The sequence below is a fragment of the Poromitra crassiceps genome, assembly GCF_964638095.1.
Source record: "Poromitra crassiceps genome assembly, chromosome: 4".
Classification (NCBI taxonomy): domain Eukaryota; kingdom Metazoa; phylum Chordata; class Actinopteri; order Beryciformes; family Melamphaidae; genus Poromitra; species Poromitra crassiceps.
This window is the reverse complement of record NC_139626.1, coordinates 22,196,399-22,212,323: the sequence shown is the minus strand read 5'-3', so window position 1 is coordinate 22,212,323 and position 15,925 is coordinate 22,196,399. Positions and strand designations below refer to the sequence as shown.

The following is a 15,925-nucleotide window of genomic DNA, read 5'->3' as shown; positions in this document are numbered from 1 at the left end:
ACTGCGGGCTCCACTCCGCAAGAGGATTTGTTGGGGGGAAATATTCTAACTACTATTGCAGGGTAGATGTATGGTGGGAGAACTTCGACAAGGGCTACCACTATGTGTCCGAAATAATGTAGTTTACCTGTGAATACTGTAGGCCTACATGCACAGTATCTCACCAAGAAATTCTCTGTTGGTTTCCTCCCAGAAATATTCTTATCACATCGAAACAAAGCTTTGAGAATTTATGTGACACTAAAGCGAAACACTAAACACTAAAGCTGTCAAAAGTGTCGGTGTGGCCCGGCCCGACATATTCAATGGAAAACAATGTTCAGTACATTAAGAAAATCACTCAATAGACTCCCATTGAACACACTGTAGCATGCATTTGACATTTGGCTCAGTAGCATGTAGGCCGACCAAAAGGAAACTCACTATTCACAAGGAAATCATGAGAACCATGAACATAATAATAATAATAATAATGGAAGAATAATGGTGATTGAACACATCCATGAGACCATGCGAGGTGTGACAGCTTAAAACATGTTCTTCAAACACAAATTGGATACCCACTTTAAAAGATATGACTTATTCACCTACCTACCTTCCTATAGAGTGATGGGCAGATGCCATTACTGATGTATCACGTACAAAATTGTCACTTCATTTTTTGTAGTGTTCGTGTCAAATACGTACGTGTCAAAATTATCCATCTTTTAAGTTCTGGGTGCTCGTGTCTACTGAGAGCCCATTTATGGGCAAATTTGATTAATATTGTAGCGTTCCAGGTAATCCAGGTATTACCTGTAATGTGATGTGCAATAGAAGTGTCTCAACTGCAGCTAGGAACTAATGTGTGTGGGTGTGTTCCTAGGGGAAACGGGGTATATAGGACCAGCGGCCGCAGGCCGGATGTCAGTCAAGCTATGGAGCGAGCAGAGACCGGTTGTTGTGTGTAGAGCTAGCGGTGTGAAGCTAGCTGCTAGGAGCTAAAGGAGCCTGTGAATAAAGAACCTGTACCAACTACAACTCTCCGTTCCTTGGCGTATCACCGATACGTTACATTGGTGTCAGACAGTAAAGCGGTAGCGCCTCTGATTCGGTCGAGAGGGGAGAGAGTGAGGAGGAACGGCGGAGGAAAAGTTGGAGATCAAAGGCTCGAGCGACCTAGCAGTAGCAAGCTAGCTGTGTGAGCTAGCTGCTACGAGCGCCACGTGTGATGGTGCGCTTAGAAGAATGCCTGTCGGCGAACGGGAGAAAAGAAGAGCTGACGACGGGGATCAGCTCGGTGCTGGCGGGCATGGAAGCCCGCTTGATGCAGGAGATCAGACGGCTGTTGGAGGCGACACCAGCCTGGGCAGAGGGACTTATGGAGCTGCTACGAGAGGTCGCGCAGCACGGAGAGAAGCGGACGGAGGAGCCGCAAAGACTGTGTTGGAGCTGTGGAGAACCGGGCCACGAGGCGAGGTGGTGCCGAGACGGTTCCGGGAGACGGACCGGGCATGCGGAGCAAAGGTACTGGGGACAGCAGGGAGCCTGCTGGGCATGCGGTGGATCGGGACACATAGCTAGAGAGTGTCGAGAAGCTGTCGGGGACTGGAAGACAGCGAGAGAGGAGAGACGGGCAGGCGGCGGACAGGTGAGGCTTTGTTGGACTTGCCAGTCGCCTGAACATTTAGCTAGAGACTGCACTAAGAGTGCGAACGCTGGAAGAGACACACAGTCGGGGGAGCAGCCGGAGCAACAGCCAGAGGAGCAGCGGAGTAGCGGAGCAGGGGAGCAGCCTGAGCTACAAGCAGCGGAGCAACGGGGCAGTACAGAGCCGATTGTTCTGGGCAGGAGAGTGACTGTTGAGTCGGCCCAGGCTAGCTGCTCTGCATACCAGCCGGTAGAGGGGGACATCATCATCAGCGACGAGACCATCAGGAGAGCGGGGATCGTTTTGAACAGCCAGAGGGAAGTGAGCGACATCACCTGCAATGCTGTTACAGTCGGGGGAGCGGCGCTCGTGTCCCCGGGGGAGCGAGAGGGGTCAACGCTGGAGGAGCCGGCCCAACCAAGCCGCTACACAACCCCCACGGCTGCACTGCAGAAAGTCGAGGTGGAGATCGACGCCGATGGTGTCCGCCCTGCTGTCCTCAACACGCCGCCCCCTGGGGGAGCGGGACGGGAGGACGAGCGAGTGCAAGACCGGGAGGATGAGAACGTGACTATGGAGGATGTCGATCTGGAGGAGTGGATACGCAGACAGACGGAGGACGCTAGCGTTGGACCGGTGCGCAGGTGGGTGGCGGCCGGATGCCGGCCTCGCCTGGAGGAGATGTGCATGTGTTCAAGTACCACGAAGGAACTGTGGGAGTTGTTTCCGGACCTGAGGGTGAGGGAGTCGGGGATTCTGGGGTTGGATGGGCGCGGGAAGAGTGGCAGCGTCGTGGTGGTGCCCAGCTGCCTGCGGGGACTGGCGCTACGGGGGGCGCACAGGGGCCGCAGGGGTCAGGGGCATCGAGGGCCTGAAGAAACACTCAGCCGCCTTTGTCGAGTTTTCTACTGGGTACAGATGAAGGGAGACGTAGAGGACTACTGCCTTAGCTGTGTCGACTGTAATGTGCTTCAGGTGGGACAGAAGCTTTGAAAGGGGGGATGGAAATGATGGTGGTTTAAATGAATGTGTAAAGAAGAAAAGAGAAATAAGGTAAATGTTGGGGTTATTGTCGAACTGAAATGATATGTGGGTTGAATTGAAAATGAGTGTAAAGAAAAGAGGGGAAACGTAAATGGGTTGGAGTTAAATTGAAATGTGTGTAAAAAGAGAATTGAAATGTGGGTTGAATTTAAAGGAATGGGAAAAGAGGAAGGAATGGAAAGAAATGCAAATGGTGGTGGTGGAACGAAAATTAAGAAGTAGTGAAATAATAAGAGACAAATTGGGGGAATACAAAATGTTGTGGGGTGGTGTGTTTTGGTACAGGGGGATATGTGTGGGTTGTGGGTGTCAATGTGGGCATTGACTAATGTTGGGTGAGGAGTATGTAGCGTTCCAGGTAATCCAGGTATTACCTGTAATGTGATGTGCAATAGAAGTGTCTCAACTGCAGCTAGGAACTAATGTGTGTGGGTGTGTTCCTAGGGGAAACGGGGTATATAGGACCAGCGGCCGCAGGCCGGATGTCAGTCAAGCTATGGAGTGAGCGAGACCGGTTGTTGTGTGTAGAGCTAGCTGTGTGAGCTAGCTGCTAGGAGCTAAAGGAGCCTGTGAATAAAGAACCTGTACCAACTACAACTCTCCGTTCCTTTGCGTATCACCGATACGTTACAATATTACCAATGTGATTTGTACTGTAGCTTGTGAATAGTTCCACTTCGCGATTGAGTATATGTTTGTATACATGTAGAGATTTATAGATACATTAATACAATGAAGCCTTACATAGGAGTCCAAAAGAGCAAACTGACATGCTAAGAGGTTATTTTACCTCAGTAAATGTCTTCTTATTCGAACTTTGCTAGAGCAACTTACTGTACCTGCAGAGCATGCAGGTACCGCTTTTAGCTTGCTTCCATTCATTAGGTTGGTGTTCTCAGTTGTAAAGGTCATGCCAGGCTACCTGCTGGGGAAATTCATTTGGGAAAGTTGGTAAAAAAAAAAAAAGGAGATGTGTGGAAATGAGACCAAGCATCTTCCTTTTTCTTTTACAGATCATTGTTTCCATTTCAAATAGAATGTCTTCAAGGCTGGGCTCGCTGAGCTTGTATAGAGGATTATGCACCTTCATGATCAATCAAACATCCTCATCATTCCCACGGCAATGTTTGTCGGTCAGCCTTTGTTCACTGCAGCCATTGTTGCTGACCTCTTTTGTTTGGTCACTTTTTCCTGCTCCTCTAGGTCAGGGTCAAACCTTTTCAGCTTGGGAGGGACCCAAAAAAGAAATGTGGTGTTTCCCGGAGGTGTTTCCAAAATCACAAATACGTATACATGAGTTGCCATGACATCTCAATTAGTAAACCATCAATAAATCCAAAGAACCCAATGCACCATGAATTGAAATATGAAAATCGACAGACATTCACAGTGAATGTCTGTTGAATATCCAACCTAAAACTAACTTCACCGCGGTGCAAAACACCCCTCTTCAAACTCAGCATCTGTTTTGGTTTTCCAGACAGTGCGGACATGTCCGCGCAGATGTCCGCACAGAGCTTGCGCGTACACCCTCTAATGACGAAATGTACATCACGCGGACCGTGGCACAGCCTGGCGGACTCGCGGATCCGCAAAGTTGAATGTTTTTCTTCTTCTTGTACTCACTCCAGCCAAAGAATGGGGGCAGGCTCCAGCCCATGGAGTAGACCCAGGCAGCTGCCAGGATGCCGAGGGCTTTCCTGCGAGACATCCCCCCCAGAGAGGTCAGCGGCCTGGTGATCACCACGTACCGGTCCACCGCAATCACCATCAGAGTTATCATGTTGCAGATACCGAACAGCGCCCCGCAGAATGCATACAGCTCACAACCTGGAGGGGGAGGAGAGGAGAAAGGAGAGGAAAGAAGGTAAATTTGACCATGGATTATGATTAGTTGATTGATGGATTTGACACTAGAGATCTTTCAGGAGGAATAATGTGCAAAGACTGCAAATACAAAAAGCAGCTGGTTGTTTGGTTTAACTGAGTTCACTTGAAGTGCTTTGTCGCAGAGCTAGAACTACAGAAGTATATAAGGGCTATAAGGTGGGGGACTTCTGTTTGTACAGGAATGTCATTTAGAAACAAACCTTGTCATGTTCCTGACCTACACCAACAAGAAGAGAGAACAAGCCAACACACTATCCGCTTTTCCAAATTGAATCTGTCATCTGGGCAGCAGCAACAAACGTTTCAGCCCACAGGCCTTCTTCAGCGTTGTGCTGCTGCTGCCCAGATCACAGATTACACTTGGAAAAGGACATTTAGTGTACTGGCTTGTTCTTTCTTCTTATCAGTGTGTTTTTACCGTGTTTTTGTCGTTTCCTTGAGTGTGCTCGCTACCGGTGAGTTTCGAATGACCTACACCAACACCATAAAGATACCGCTCTTTCTAGCCAGCTTATTATTTAGCTTTTATTTGCACACAGTCAGTTCTCCACTGAATCTCTTGCAAAGATGCAAATGCTCTCTACTTACATTTGTTGTATTAATATTAGTTCATCATGCTTGCTAAGAGAATCTGTTTATATTTGTTGTGTACACTTTGGCAATACGCAGCCTACTTTTGCATTTCATTCCAATAAAGCAGCTGTGAATGGAAGTGAGAGGGAGGGAGAGCGCAGGCAAGCAAAGGAAAGAAAAGGCTGTGGCAGTAGGGAAGGGAGGTTGGACAAAGACAGTATAAATATTGTCCGCGTTCCGATCAGCTAGTACAGTACTTCCCCTTTGTAGTGGACTGCACAGGGTATTCAGCCATGTTAGGTAATATGGTTGAATACCCTGTGCAGTCCACTTCGCTGGGAACTATTAGCTGAACACAGCAATGATGGAGTGAGAAGCGGGGAGGGAGAGAGAGAGAGAGAGAAAGAGAGAGAGGAGTTGCATACATAGCCTATTTGTGTTTGAATAATTAATCTTCATCAGAACCTTTACTGTAATACACCTAGGACATGTTGACCTGTGCATGGCTCCATGCTGCTACGGACTACCACAAGTCTGTTTGATTGTCTAATGTTGGCGCGTGACAAATAGGTGAGTTGCTGAGTTGCAGACGCCACACTATTAGGGTCAATGAGACGACACTTGTTTTTACAGATTGGCCAACACGCTAGCAGAGGAGGTATAGCAGTGATGCTAGCAGAGGAGGTATAGCAGTGATGCTAGCAGAGGAAGTATAGCAGTGATGCTAGCAGAGGAAGTATAGCAGTGATGCTAGCAGAGGAAGTATAGCAGTGATGCTAGCAGAGGAAGTATAGCAGTGATGCTAGCAGAGGAGGTATAGCAGTGATGCTAGCAGAGGAAGTATAGCAGTGATGCTAGCAGAGGAAGTATAGCAGTGATGCTAGCAGAGGAAGTATAGCAGTGATGCTAGCAGAGGAAGTATAGCAGTGATGCTAGCAGAGGAGGTATAGCAGTGATGCTAGCAGAGGAAGTATAGCAGTGATGCTAACAGAGGAAGTATAGCAGTGATGCTAGCAGAGGAGGTATAGCAGTGATGCTAGCAGAGGAAGTATAGCAGTGATGCTAGCAGAGGAAGTATAGCAGTGATGCTAGCAGAGGAAGTATAGCAGTGATGCTAGCAGAGGAGGTATAGCAGTGACGCTAGCAGAGGAAGTATAGCAGTGATGCTAGCAGAGGAAGTATAGCAGTGATGCTAACAGAGGAAGTATAGCAGTGATGATAGCAGAGGAGGTATAGCAGTGATGCTAGCAGAGGAAGTATAGCAGTGATGCTAGCAGAGGAAGTATAGCAGTGATGCTAGCAGAGGAGGTATAGCAGTGATGCTAGCAGAGGAAGTATATCAGTGATGCTAGCAGAGGAGGTATAGCAGTGATGCTAGCAGAGGAAGTATAGCAGTGATGCTAGCAGAGCAGTGATGCTAGCAGAGGAGGTATAGCAGTGATGCTAGCAGAGGAGGTATACTGTAGCGGTGATGCTAGCAGAGGAGGTATAGCAGTGATGCTAGCAGAGGTATAGCAGTGATGCTAGCAGAGGAAGTAGCAATGGAAGTAATGGAAGTAGCAGAGGAAGTATAGCAGTGACGCTAGCAGAGGAAGTATAGCAGTGATGCTAGCAGAGGAGGTATAGCAGTGATGCTAGCAGAGGAAGTATAGCAGTGATGCTAACAGAGGAAGTATAGCAGTGATGCTAGCAGAGGAGGTATAGCAGTGATGCTAGCAGAGGAGGTATAGCAGTGATGCTAGCAGAGGAAGTATAGCAGTGATGCTAGCAGAGGAAGTATAGCAGTGATGCTAGCAGAGGAGGTATAGCAGTGATGCTAGCAGAGGAAGTATATCAGTGATGCTAGCAGAGGAGGTATAGCAGTGATGCTAGCAGAGGAAGTATAGCAGTGATGCTAGCAGAGCAGTGATGCTAGCAGAGGAGGTATAGCAGTGATGCTAGCAGAGGAGGTATACTGTAGCGGTGATGCTAGCAGAGGAGGTATAGCAGTGATGCTAGCAGAGGTATAGCAGTGATGCTAGCAGAGGAAGTAGCAATGGGGAATAATTGAGTGTGAAGTGCTGCAGCAGCTTGTTAGCAGCTCATCATACTGACGGCTGGTATGCCTCTCTTTGCTCCACAGTGTAACCTGCTGTTCCCCCTAGAGGCTATTACCCTCACTGCATCCATAATGTATGAAGAAGTCTGATAGCCTACTCACATGCATGTGCGTGTGTGCATGTACTGTGTATGCAAACACGCACATACATACTGTACACACCATCACAAAACACATACACAGACACTCAATCACTCACTTTCTCTGCTGCTATTTCCTCCCTTAGGCCATGAAAGTGTGATTATCATTAACCTGCCACACACACACACACACACACACACACACACACACACACACACACACACACACACACACACACACACACACACACACACACACACACACACACACACACACACACACCATATAATCACTGTGCCAAGTCACATCCCAGCCCAAGACAGAGTCTGAAGTGTGCGGAGCTGCAGCATGTGTGGAGAAACTCAAACAAATGTCACTCAGAGACAATGAAAAATAGATCACAAAGCCTGTGTGTGTGTGTGGGCCCTCGTTAAGTTACTGAAGCTAATAAAATGCAGGGAATATGGCTCCCAGCAGAGGATGTCCTGTGGAGAACAACACTGCACTTTAAAAGAACAAGCCATTCGCTTTAGCGGCCTGAGGTTGCAGGAGGGTGACTGAGTCAAGATACCAGCTTACACAAAACACTTTATCTGGTCTTTAAGCAAATACTCAGTGCTTACCTTTCATCCAGTGCGTGTGTGCGTGCGTGCGTGTGTGCGTGCATGCGTGCGTGCATGTGTGTGTGTGTGTGTGTGGGGGATGTGTATGCTGGTCAGAATTGGCTGGGTCATTTACTGTAATAAGCTTGCAGTGACCTTTAGAGATGGTCTCAGTGCCCAATCACAAGTGACAGAAGGATAATTAGGCAAGCACACTAACGAGCCCTGTCATTAGAGAGAGAGTGTGTGTGTGTGTGTGTGTGTGTGTGTGTGTGTGTGTGTGTGTGTGTGTGTGTGTGTGTGTGTGTGTGTGTGTGTGTGTGTGTGTGTGGAGGGGCACATGTGTAACTTCTATGGAATCCACCCCAGGTGTATTATTATGTTCTCTCTCTCTCTCTCTCTCTCTCTCTCTCTCTCTCTCTCTCTCTCTCTCTCTCTCTCTCTCTCTCTCTCTCTCTCTCTCTCCCTCTCTCTCCATCTCTCCACTCCACCTTTCTCTGTCGTTGAGGGGAAAAGAGGAAAGAGCTTCCTGTGAGATGGGCGATGGTGACGACAGTGGGAGAGAAAAGAGAGTCATCAGATTCGAGGGCTGATCTCCAGATCTGACGGCGATTGGCTTTCTTCACCAAGGTCAGGAGAACATCTCCCAGAGAAATACACTGGAGAAATACAAAGGAGTGCAGCTATCAGTGTTTGATCAGTGGAGTGTGGAGCCTCTTTGCTGTCTCCTCTCTCTCTGTGCTCCCATTACACCCTGACATGTAGTGCAGTAGCCTACACACATACACACAGATATACACATACACATACACGCACGCGCACACACCTGCACGCACGCACGCACGCACGCGCGCAAACACACACACACACACACACACACACACACACACACACACACACACACACACACGCACACACACACACACACACACACACACACAAGAAAGCACACTCTCGTCTAAAAAATATGCACGCTGGCTTCCACATTCTGATTGATGGGTTTTTGCAGAATAAGGCTCTAGTGGGTTGTGTGTGTGATAATTAGCATGAAAAAACAGCTCTCTCATGGCTACAGCCTCATACAGTATTCACCCCCCACACACACACACACACACACACACACAGGCACGCAGGCACACAGACACATGTACGCACTAGGGGTGGGGGAAAAAATCGATACACCATAGAATCACGATATTTTGCCTGACGATATTGTATCGATATTTGGACGCCAAGTATCGATATTGGGGAGAATTTTTTTTTTTGCAGGCCATGCCATGCCAGGCCACTGGGCATCTGTCCAAAGCGCCCGATGGTGCAGTCCGCGCCTGCAGTGGCGTATTGAGTCCAGAGAAGCTTAAAGGGGGACTTACCCTCCCAGATATGTAACAAAACGGCATGCTGCTTGATTTGAAAAACCCATGGGAAAAACCAAGAACCTCCTCTTGTCTCACTATACTCTTTGGCTGTGCTCAGCTCAGGATTTTTTTTCCGGAAATCGACGCCATGACAGTTTCCCCGCAGTTTCCCCAAAACATCACAAGACAAAGTTATGAGAGCTACAAAATCTTTATAAATATCAACAACTAGCCAACGCTGGTGGTGGCCTGTATGGAAACAGCGTTGCTCAAAATGGTTGAAAGTTATATCAATTTGGTGATTCAGTGGCGAACTAGAAATTGACTCCATTGACTCCCATGTAGTGTATGTAAGTATCGTTAAAAGAGCCTGGTGACGCGAGACTCGTTATCGCAGCACAGCACAACAGTCAGGACAAACCCTCCGCTCTCAACACGCTCATGTAATCACAATGGGAGATTTCTCTACATTATTCCCTTGTCCAACTTGTCATATACACCGCCAGGGCCGCTGGAAGTCATTTTAAGCAGGGGGTGCTGGGAGGAAGGGACTCTCGGTGGGGCCCGCAAGGGCCCCGCCGAAAAAAATTTGGGCGTTTTTTTTAAACATTTTTTTGCCATATTTAGAGGAATATCTCATTTTAAATCAACATTAGGATACTGTTGTGATGTAATTATTCAGTATTTTCTCCTTTTCTCACTCATTCAGAGCAAAGAGGGAGATATATAGCATGATGATAATGCTCTATATCTCCCTATTTGCTCTGAATACACCAGTTAACATGACACAGACTTAACATGATATTATCAGCAAACTTAATGACTAGACTAATTATTCTGATCTGAATGGCATATATCAAGAAACATTGACTCCTCTCTTTGCTGTATAGTGGGAGGTGCATTTTTGAGTAGGCAATTAAAATAGCATGTCAAGTTCACATTTCTTTATTGCCAGATTAAACAATTCGTATTGGTTGTTGGTTGGTTCAACACAACATGTGCGTGCATGCGCGCTTCTTCTTCTCTAGCCTACAAGCATGTAACTTCCTTGATTGTTATTGTTGATAATTCTATTTAAATAGGCTACATTTTCATTTCCCGAAACATTCTTAAACAAGCAAGGAACATAGTGCACTGCAAAATATTTTTAATTACATTTGTAAAAAAAAAAAAAAAAATTTTTTTTTTTTTTTTGGAAAAAATCTAGGGGGTGCTGCAGCACCTGCAGCACCCCTACTTCCCGCGGGCCTGTACACCGCCATGAAGTCCCTTTTTAATTTTCGTTTCTCCCTTTTTTGTGATTCTTGTCAAAAAGTGTAGTGCACCTCTGCTTTTCCTCTCGAGCGCAGAGCTGCTGCGGGGCGCAGAACATTCTCCCCCTCCCTCCTCCCAGACCCTGGCTGCTCAGTACAGGCGAAACAGCCTCCTGCCTGGGGCGCTCTAGCCCTCACAAAACAACAACAAACAAACACAAACAAAAATAGCTGGTGTGCGCCCAGGCGCCCCCCCCCTTTTCTGTACAATCAGCATCTGAAATTGGGTACAGGATTGCGGGAATCCCGCATCTGTTTGCGCGAACCGCTGCATACGACTGGACAAGCCGCTGGAGTAGCCTATAAGTCGGAGGTGAGTGTCACTTCGCCTGCCTTCTCCTCCCCATCAAAAGTGAACCAGGAAAATACATTTTAGGCTGTAGGCTGCTTTAGTTTAGTTTCCCTCTTTTTTTGTTTCTGTTTGACATCTGCTAGACTAGGTGCATGAGTGAAAAAGGGGCACAGAAGCGTCCTCCTCTCTCTCTTCTCTCTGCACAATCAAAGTGGTTGAGTGGTTCTCAATGTGGGGTCCGGTGACCACCAGTGGTCCTTGAGAGGATTCCAGCATTCTCTGTTGTCTTTCAACCTAATATATACGGAATTCTGGACAAAATCATATCTAGGCTACATCATTTTTTTTTGTTTTATAGATTTGCATCTGAGAGACCAAATCTCATCATATGCGGGTCCATTGCCCCAATGTGAACTAAATTAGGGCTCCTTAGTATGAAATATTTTGGGAATGATTTACAGCAACAAAATGCCATTTTCTTCCTTTTATGATTATAGTGGCGTTTATTGATAGTATTGTGTTACATCACCACATGGCCATCTTGGTAGGAAAATAACAGGCGATTGTAATCAATTAACAGGTGATTAACAGGTCAAGTGATACAAACAGCCAATGAGCTGTGTGTATTGTAGCGCCATATTGGTAGGAAAATGCTTGTGACATCATGGGAATAGGCTTGGAGTTGTGAGGAGCCGGGAAAGGGTACAGGAGGAGTAGGGGAGTTATTATCTTGAAATCCCATAGTCTTTGGGTACAACGTGACATCAGGTGGTACCACATTTTGTGCAGTTTTGAGGGCAAAAGAAAAGCAGTGTTCAACCCATAGAGGGCACTTATGCGGCTGAAAATGATAGAAATGGTACAATGGCAACAGTTTGGTTTCAAATGTGGAAATTTTGACCAGAATTCTTCATGGGGGTAAGTTACACTTTAATAATGTAGCGTACGTGTGGGGCAAAAACAAAAAACAAAAAAACACTGCATGTTTTACTTCTGGTGAGGTCAAGGAAAAGGTAGGAAAACGAGTTAGGAGTGACAATATATCGATATATCGCAATATTCAATATATCGCAATACTAGCATATCGCAATATCGCAATACTATCGTATCGTGACTCAAGTATCGTTTTAGTATCGTATCGTGGGCACCTGGTGATTCCCACCCCTAGTACGCACACACACCCAAGGGTGGATCTGCATCACTGGTGGGGGACAATTACTATTCGGTTGTTGTTGTTGTTGTTAAAGCAGCTACGAGCAACTTTTTCGATTGTTATTAAACAGTATAAATTTAATATCAATGCATCACATCTTACCTCTAATAGTCGACGAGACCAAAGCCGTGTGTATCTGAGATTGCTCCCTTAGGTGATTATTAAGTCTATAGTCTGTCTAAACTCGCGCCAACAGGGGGCTCTCTAGAGCGACCGGACCGGGTAACCCGGAAGTGAAACGCGGAAGTGAAACCAGGAAGTGAAACGCAGCTGCCTTCCTACGCCGTTTGCGCTGCCTAGCAACATAACATAAACAATGTGAACGCCACGCATACTCGCGGGAACATCTCTCGTTATATTCTAACAGGTTTTTTGGAAGTTATTTTGTGGTTATGGCCGAAGTGGCTGCTGCAAACCGTTTCATTTCACTTCCTGATCTGCCGTGGCTACAGACACACTAACACTGGCCGATTCACTCGGGGTTCAAGCGAGACTACTCTGCGTTGGTCCGCGGAGACTATTAGAGGTAAGATGTGATGCATTGATATTAAATTTATACTGTTTAATAACAATCGAAAAAGTTGCTCGTAGCTGCTTTAAAGTTGTTTTTTGTCTTTCACTTTACTGAAGAGCATAAACTTCCATCAGCCTCCTTCCACCTAGCCTGACATTGCCATACCAATTCACAAATCCAAATCAGTCTGGAATGGAATCTCTCAGTTCAATGTCTATTTCCAGGGCACATTAACAATTCCAAAATGCCTCAACCAATCAGAGCAATGAAACGTGTGATGCAGCACAGAGTAACTGAAGCACATGTAAATAGACTAAAGTTACTGATCAGCTGGTTTGCCAACCGCCATGAGATCAGCTGTGACAGCGAGCCGGACATTATAGCAAAATAAACCCTGGCAGGGTGATGCAGGACCAATGACGTGAAGCAACCGTTAAATTCACTGGACTTCTTTCTGTTGATTGATATGACTGGACATGGTGCTCATATACAGTAAGAACTGCGTTCATTCATAGCAACGGCCTGCTACCAGCGGTTGGCTATACAGAAATAACAGATGTAGAATGCCGTGATCGACCAATCAGATGAGTATTAAACAAAGGCGTGTAATAAAGGAGCTGTGATTGGCGGTTTTCAGGCCGGGTGGAAATGTGTCTGAACGGAGGGGGGCGAGACCCATCTGCCAGAGCAAATGAAACATGAGGTTGCAGATTCGTCAGGTAACACCCCAAACACATCAGACGTGTACCCGATGCTGAAGCAACACTGAAGCAATGCCTCACGGAGGCAGTTTCATTTCAGCGTCCATGTGAATGGCAAGGTTTCTGCTGGATGCTTCTGTGACGCGCTGCTTCTGAGATGCTTCTGGTGTGAACCAAGCGTAACAGGTTCCCAGGCTACCTTCCATCATCTGCCAGTGCCAGAAACTGTGAACGCTTTCGCCCTGTTTGCACTGGAAGCCTCTTCCTGTTTTTTTGTGCCTTAAAGCAATGATGTCTTTACTGTGCGTTTGTGTACCTTTCTTTCCAAAGATCCACCTCTTGTGCATGCTGGTGGTGAAGAAGATGGGCGCCTGAGTGACACACATCAGCAGGTCGGTGATGGCCAGGTTAATGATGAACATGTTGGCTGGGGTACGCAAGCTCCGGCTCCTAGACACACACGCGCACACACACGCACACACACACACACACACACACACACACACACACACACACACACACACACACACACACACACACACACACACACACACACACACACACACACAGAAGAATAGCAGAGAGCAGGAACAGACAAGGGCTGAGTTCTGTCAGGACCATAGTCAAAAATAAACTTTGATTAGGCTACCATATGCAATATTTATATTTGGCGGTATGGCTCTGTTCTTGGAGCTCCCTGCCTTAAAGGAAAACTCCGCCCATTTTCAACCAGCTTTGTATCATTAGAACATCAGTAGTATATCAGAAAACTGTAAACGGTTTCGAAGTCTGTCATTTAATTTGACAGTTATTGAGTGTTAAAATGTGGACCAGTGACATCACTGGTGCACACTAACTCAAATTAATAACTCATTAACTTAAATCAACTCTCAATAACTGTCAAACTAGATGAATGATGAATAGTTTGACAGTTATTGAGAGTTGATTTGAGTTAATGAGTTATTAATTTGAGTTAGTGTGGACCAGTGATGTCACTGGTCCACACTTTAACACATTCACTGCCAGCTGTTTTTTTTTTACTGTAGGTAGCTTCTGCCAGAGGGGTTTTTTGAGGATTCTGGCTCATCTTTCAAGACCTGAGGATTCTTTTCTGCTAAGATTTTGTGAAGACAAAATATCTAAAAAGAACTAATAGAATGTGTGCTTTCTCTGTCTAAAAGAGTTAGTTTGTAGAGTTAGTAGTTATGTAGGCATTAGCACTTGAATACAGCATGGTTTCAGCGTCTGAAAATTTATTCTGAGATAAATGGCTTTTTGTGAAATTCGATAGAACAGTCACTTTAACCATTCATTTTTGGCATCAGTAAGACGTCAGACATCTAAACAATAGTTTTGAACAGTAATTTCCTCCATAACAGCAGGAAACACCCCTCTCCTTCAAACTCCTCCCTCCGTGTGTGTTCTTCTTGGCTGCAGCGGACGTGTCACAAGCTCGTTTCTGTTGCTGCTGTAACCTCGCGTCACCAGGCTCACTGCTTTGGTGCTGTGCCTGTCTGCTGGCGGCCGCTGGGCAAGTCTGGATGGGCTCGCTCGTTTCTTGGAGTTTCGGTTGAGAGCTTTGATGAAGCTTTTGCGATTCTGGTCTTATTTATGCTGCGTGTTTCAAAGTGTGTTCCACCCGTAATCTATTATGCAAATTTGCAATCCCTCACCGCCAGCAATCAGCGCGACAGCGAAAGCGTTTTCGCCAATCCATTCTACAGTATGAGAATGGTTTCATCGCGCGTTCCCCTGCAGTTTTGGCTCTGCTTTTTCTAGTCTGGGAGAGCACTGTCGCCACTTAGTGGGTCGGTGGAATGGGTTGTACACGTTCGGTGGCTCCAATATTTATATAAGAGATGTAAAAGGGTTAGATGCACATCCCACGGTCAAAAAAAAAAAATTAATTTTTTTGACGTATTAACACGTCATTGGCAGTCAACCGTTGGATTTTTTTTGACGTATTAACACGTCATTGGCAGTGAACGTGTTAACACTCAATAACTGTCAAATTAAATGACAGACTTCAAAACCGTTTACAGTTTTCTGATATACTACTGATGTTCTAATGATACAAAGCTGGTTGAAAATGGGTGGAGTGTTCCTTTAAGCTTTCCATGGAAGTGCATGGAAGGGCAGGGAGCTCCAAGAACAGAGCCATAGAGCAGCAGCAAACATTTTATACTAAATCAGCTTTCCCATTATCATACAAATTCTCACAATTTTCTTGTGGCATAACATAAACGACGACAACCCCATGAAGAGGTCAAATGATGAGTGTGGAAAGGCGAAAGTTGAGGAAACAAGTTCTTTGACTCAGGCACCCATGAAACAAATTGCAAAATGTATATAATATATATTTTTGACTCTTTCAAATACCTAGGTGGATTTGTGGGCTTCCTAACTGATGATATTTGTGTTTAGCCTAACAGCAGCTGTATTCAGTACCTGCAAAAGGCATACATGACCAGGCAGTTCCCCAGCATGCCTGTGATGCCCACAGTCAGGATGACAGCGCCGATGGTGTAATGGGCATGGTCTGGAACGTCCACCGTCGGGAACGGGTGACTGGGAACCATGGACACCTAGCAATGGGGAAGAGGAGGGAATGTGTGG

At 46.2% G+C, this 15,925-nt stretch overlaps 1 protein-coding gene across 1 annotated transcript in view; it reads right to left on the bottom strand.

Annotated features, from left to right (window-relative positions):
• Window positions 1-15,925, bottom strand: part of LOC310775671 (melanopsin-A-like) — a gene marked incomplete at both ends in the record, with an annotated part of 38,593 nt that overhangs the window by 10,563 nt on the left and 12,105 nt on the right. Inside the window, 3 exons of the mRNA XM_083635820.1 lie at window positions 4,301-4,504; window positions 13,626-13,759; window positions 15,758-15,894. Coding sequence (XP_083491946.1) covers window positions 4,301-4,504; window positions 13,626-13,759; window positions 15,758-15,894 — 475 coding nt within the window. The remainder of the gene's footprint in view (window positions 1-4,300; window positions 4,505-13,625; window positions 13,760-15,757; window positions 15,895-15,925) is intronic.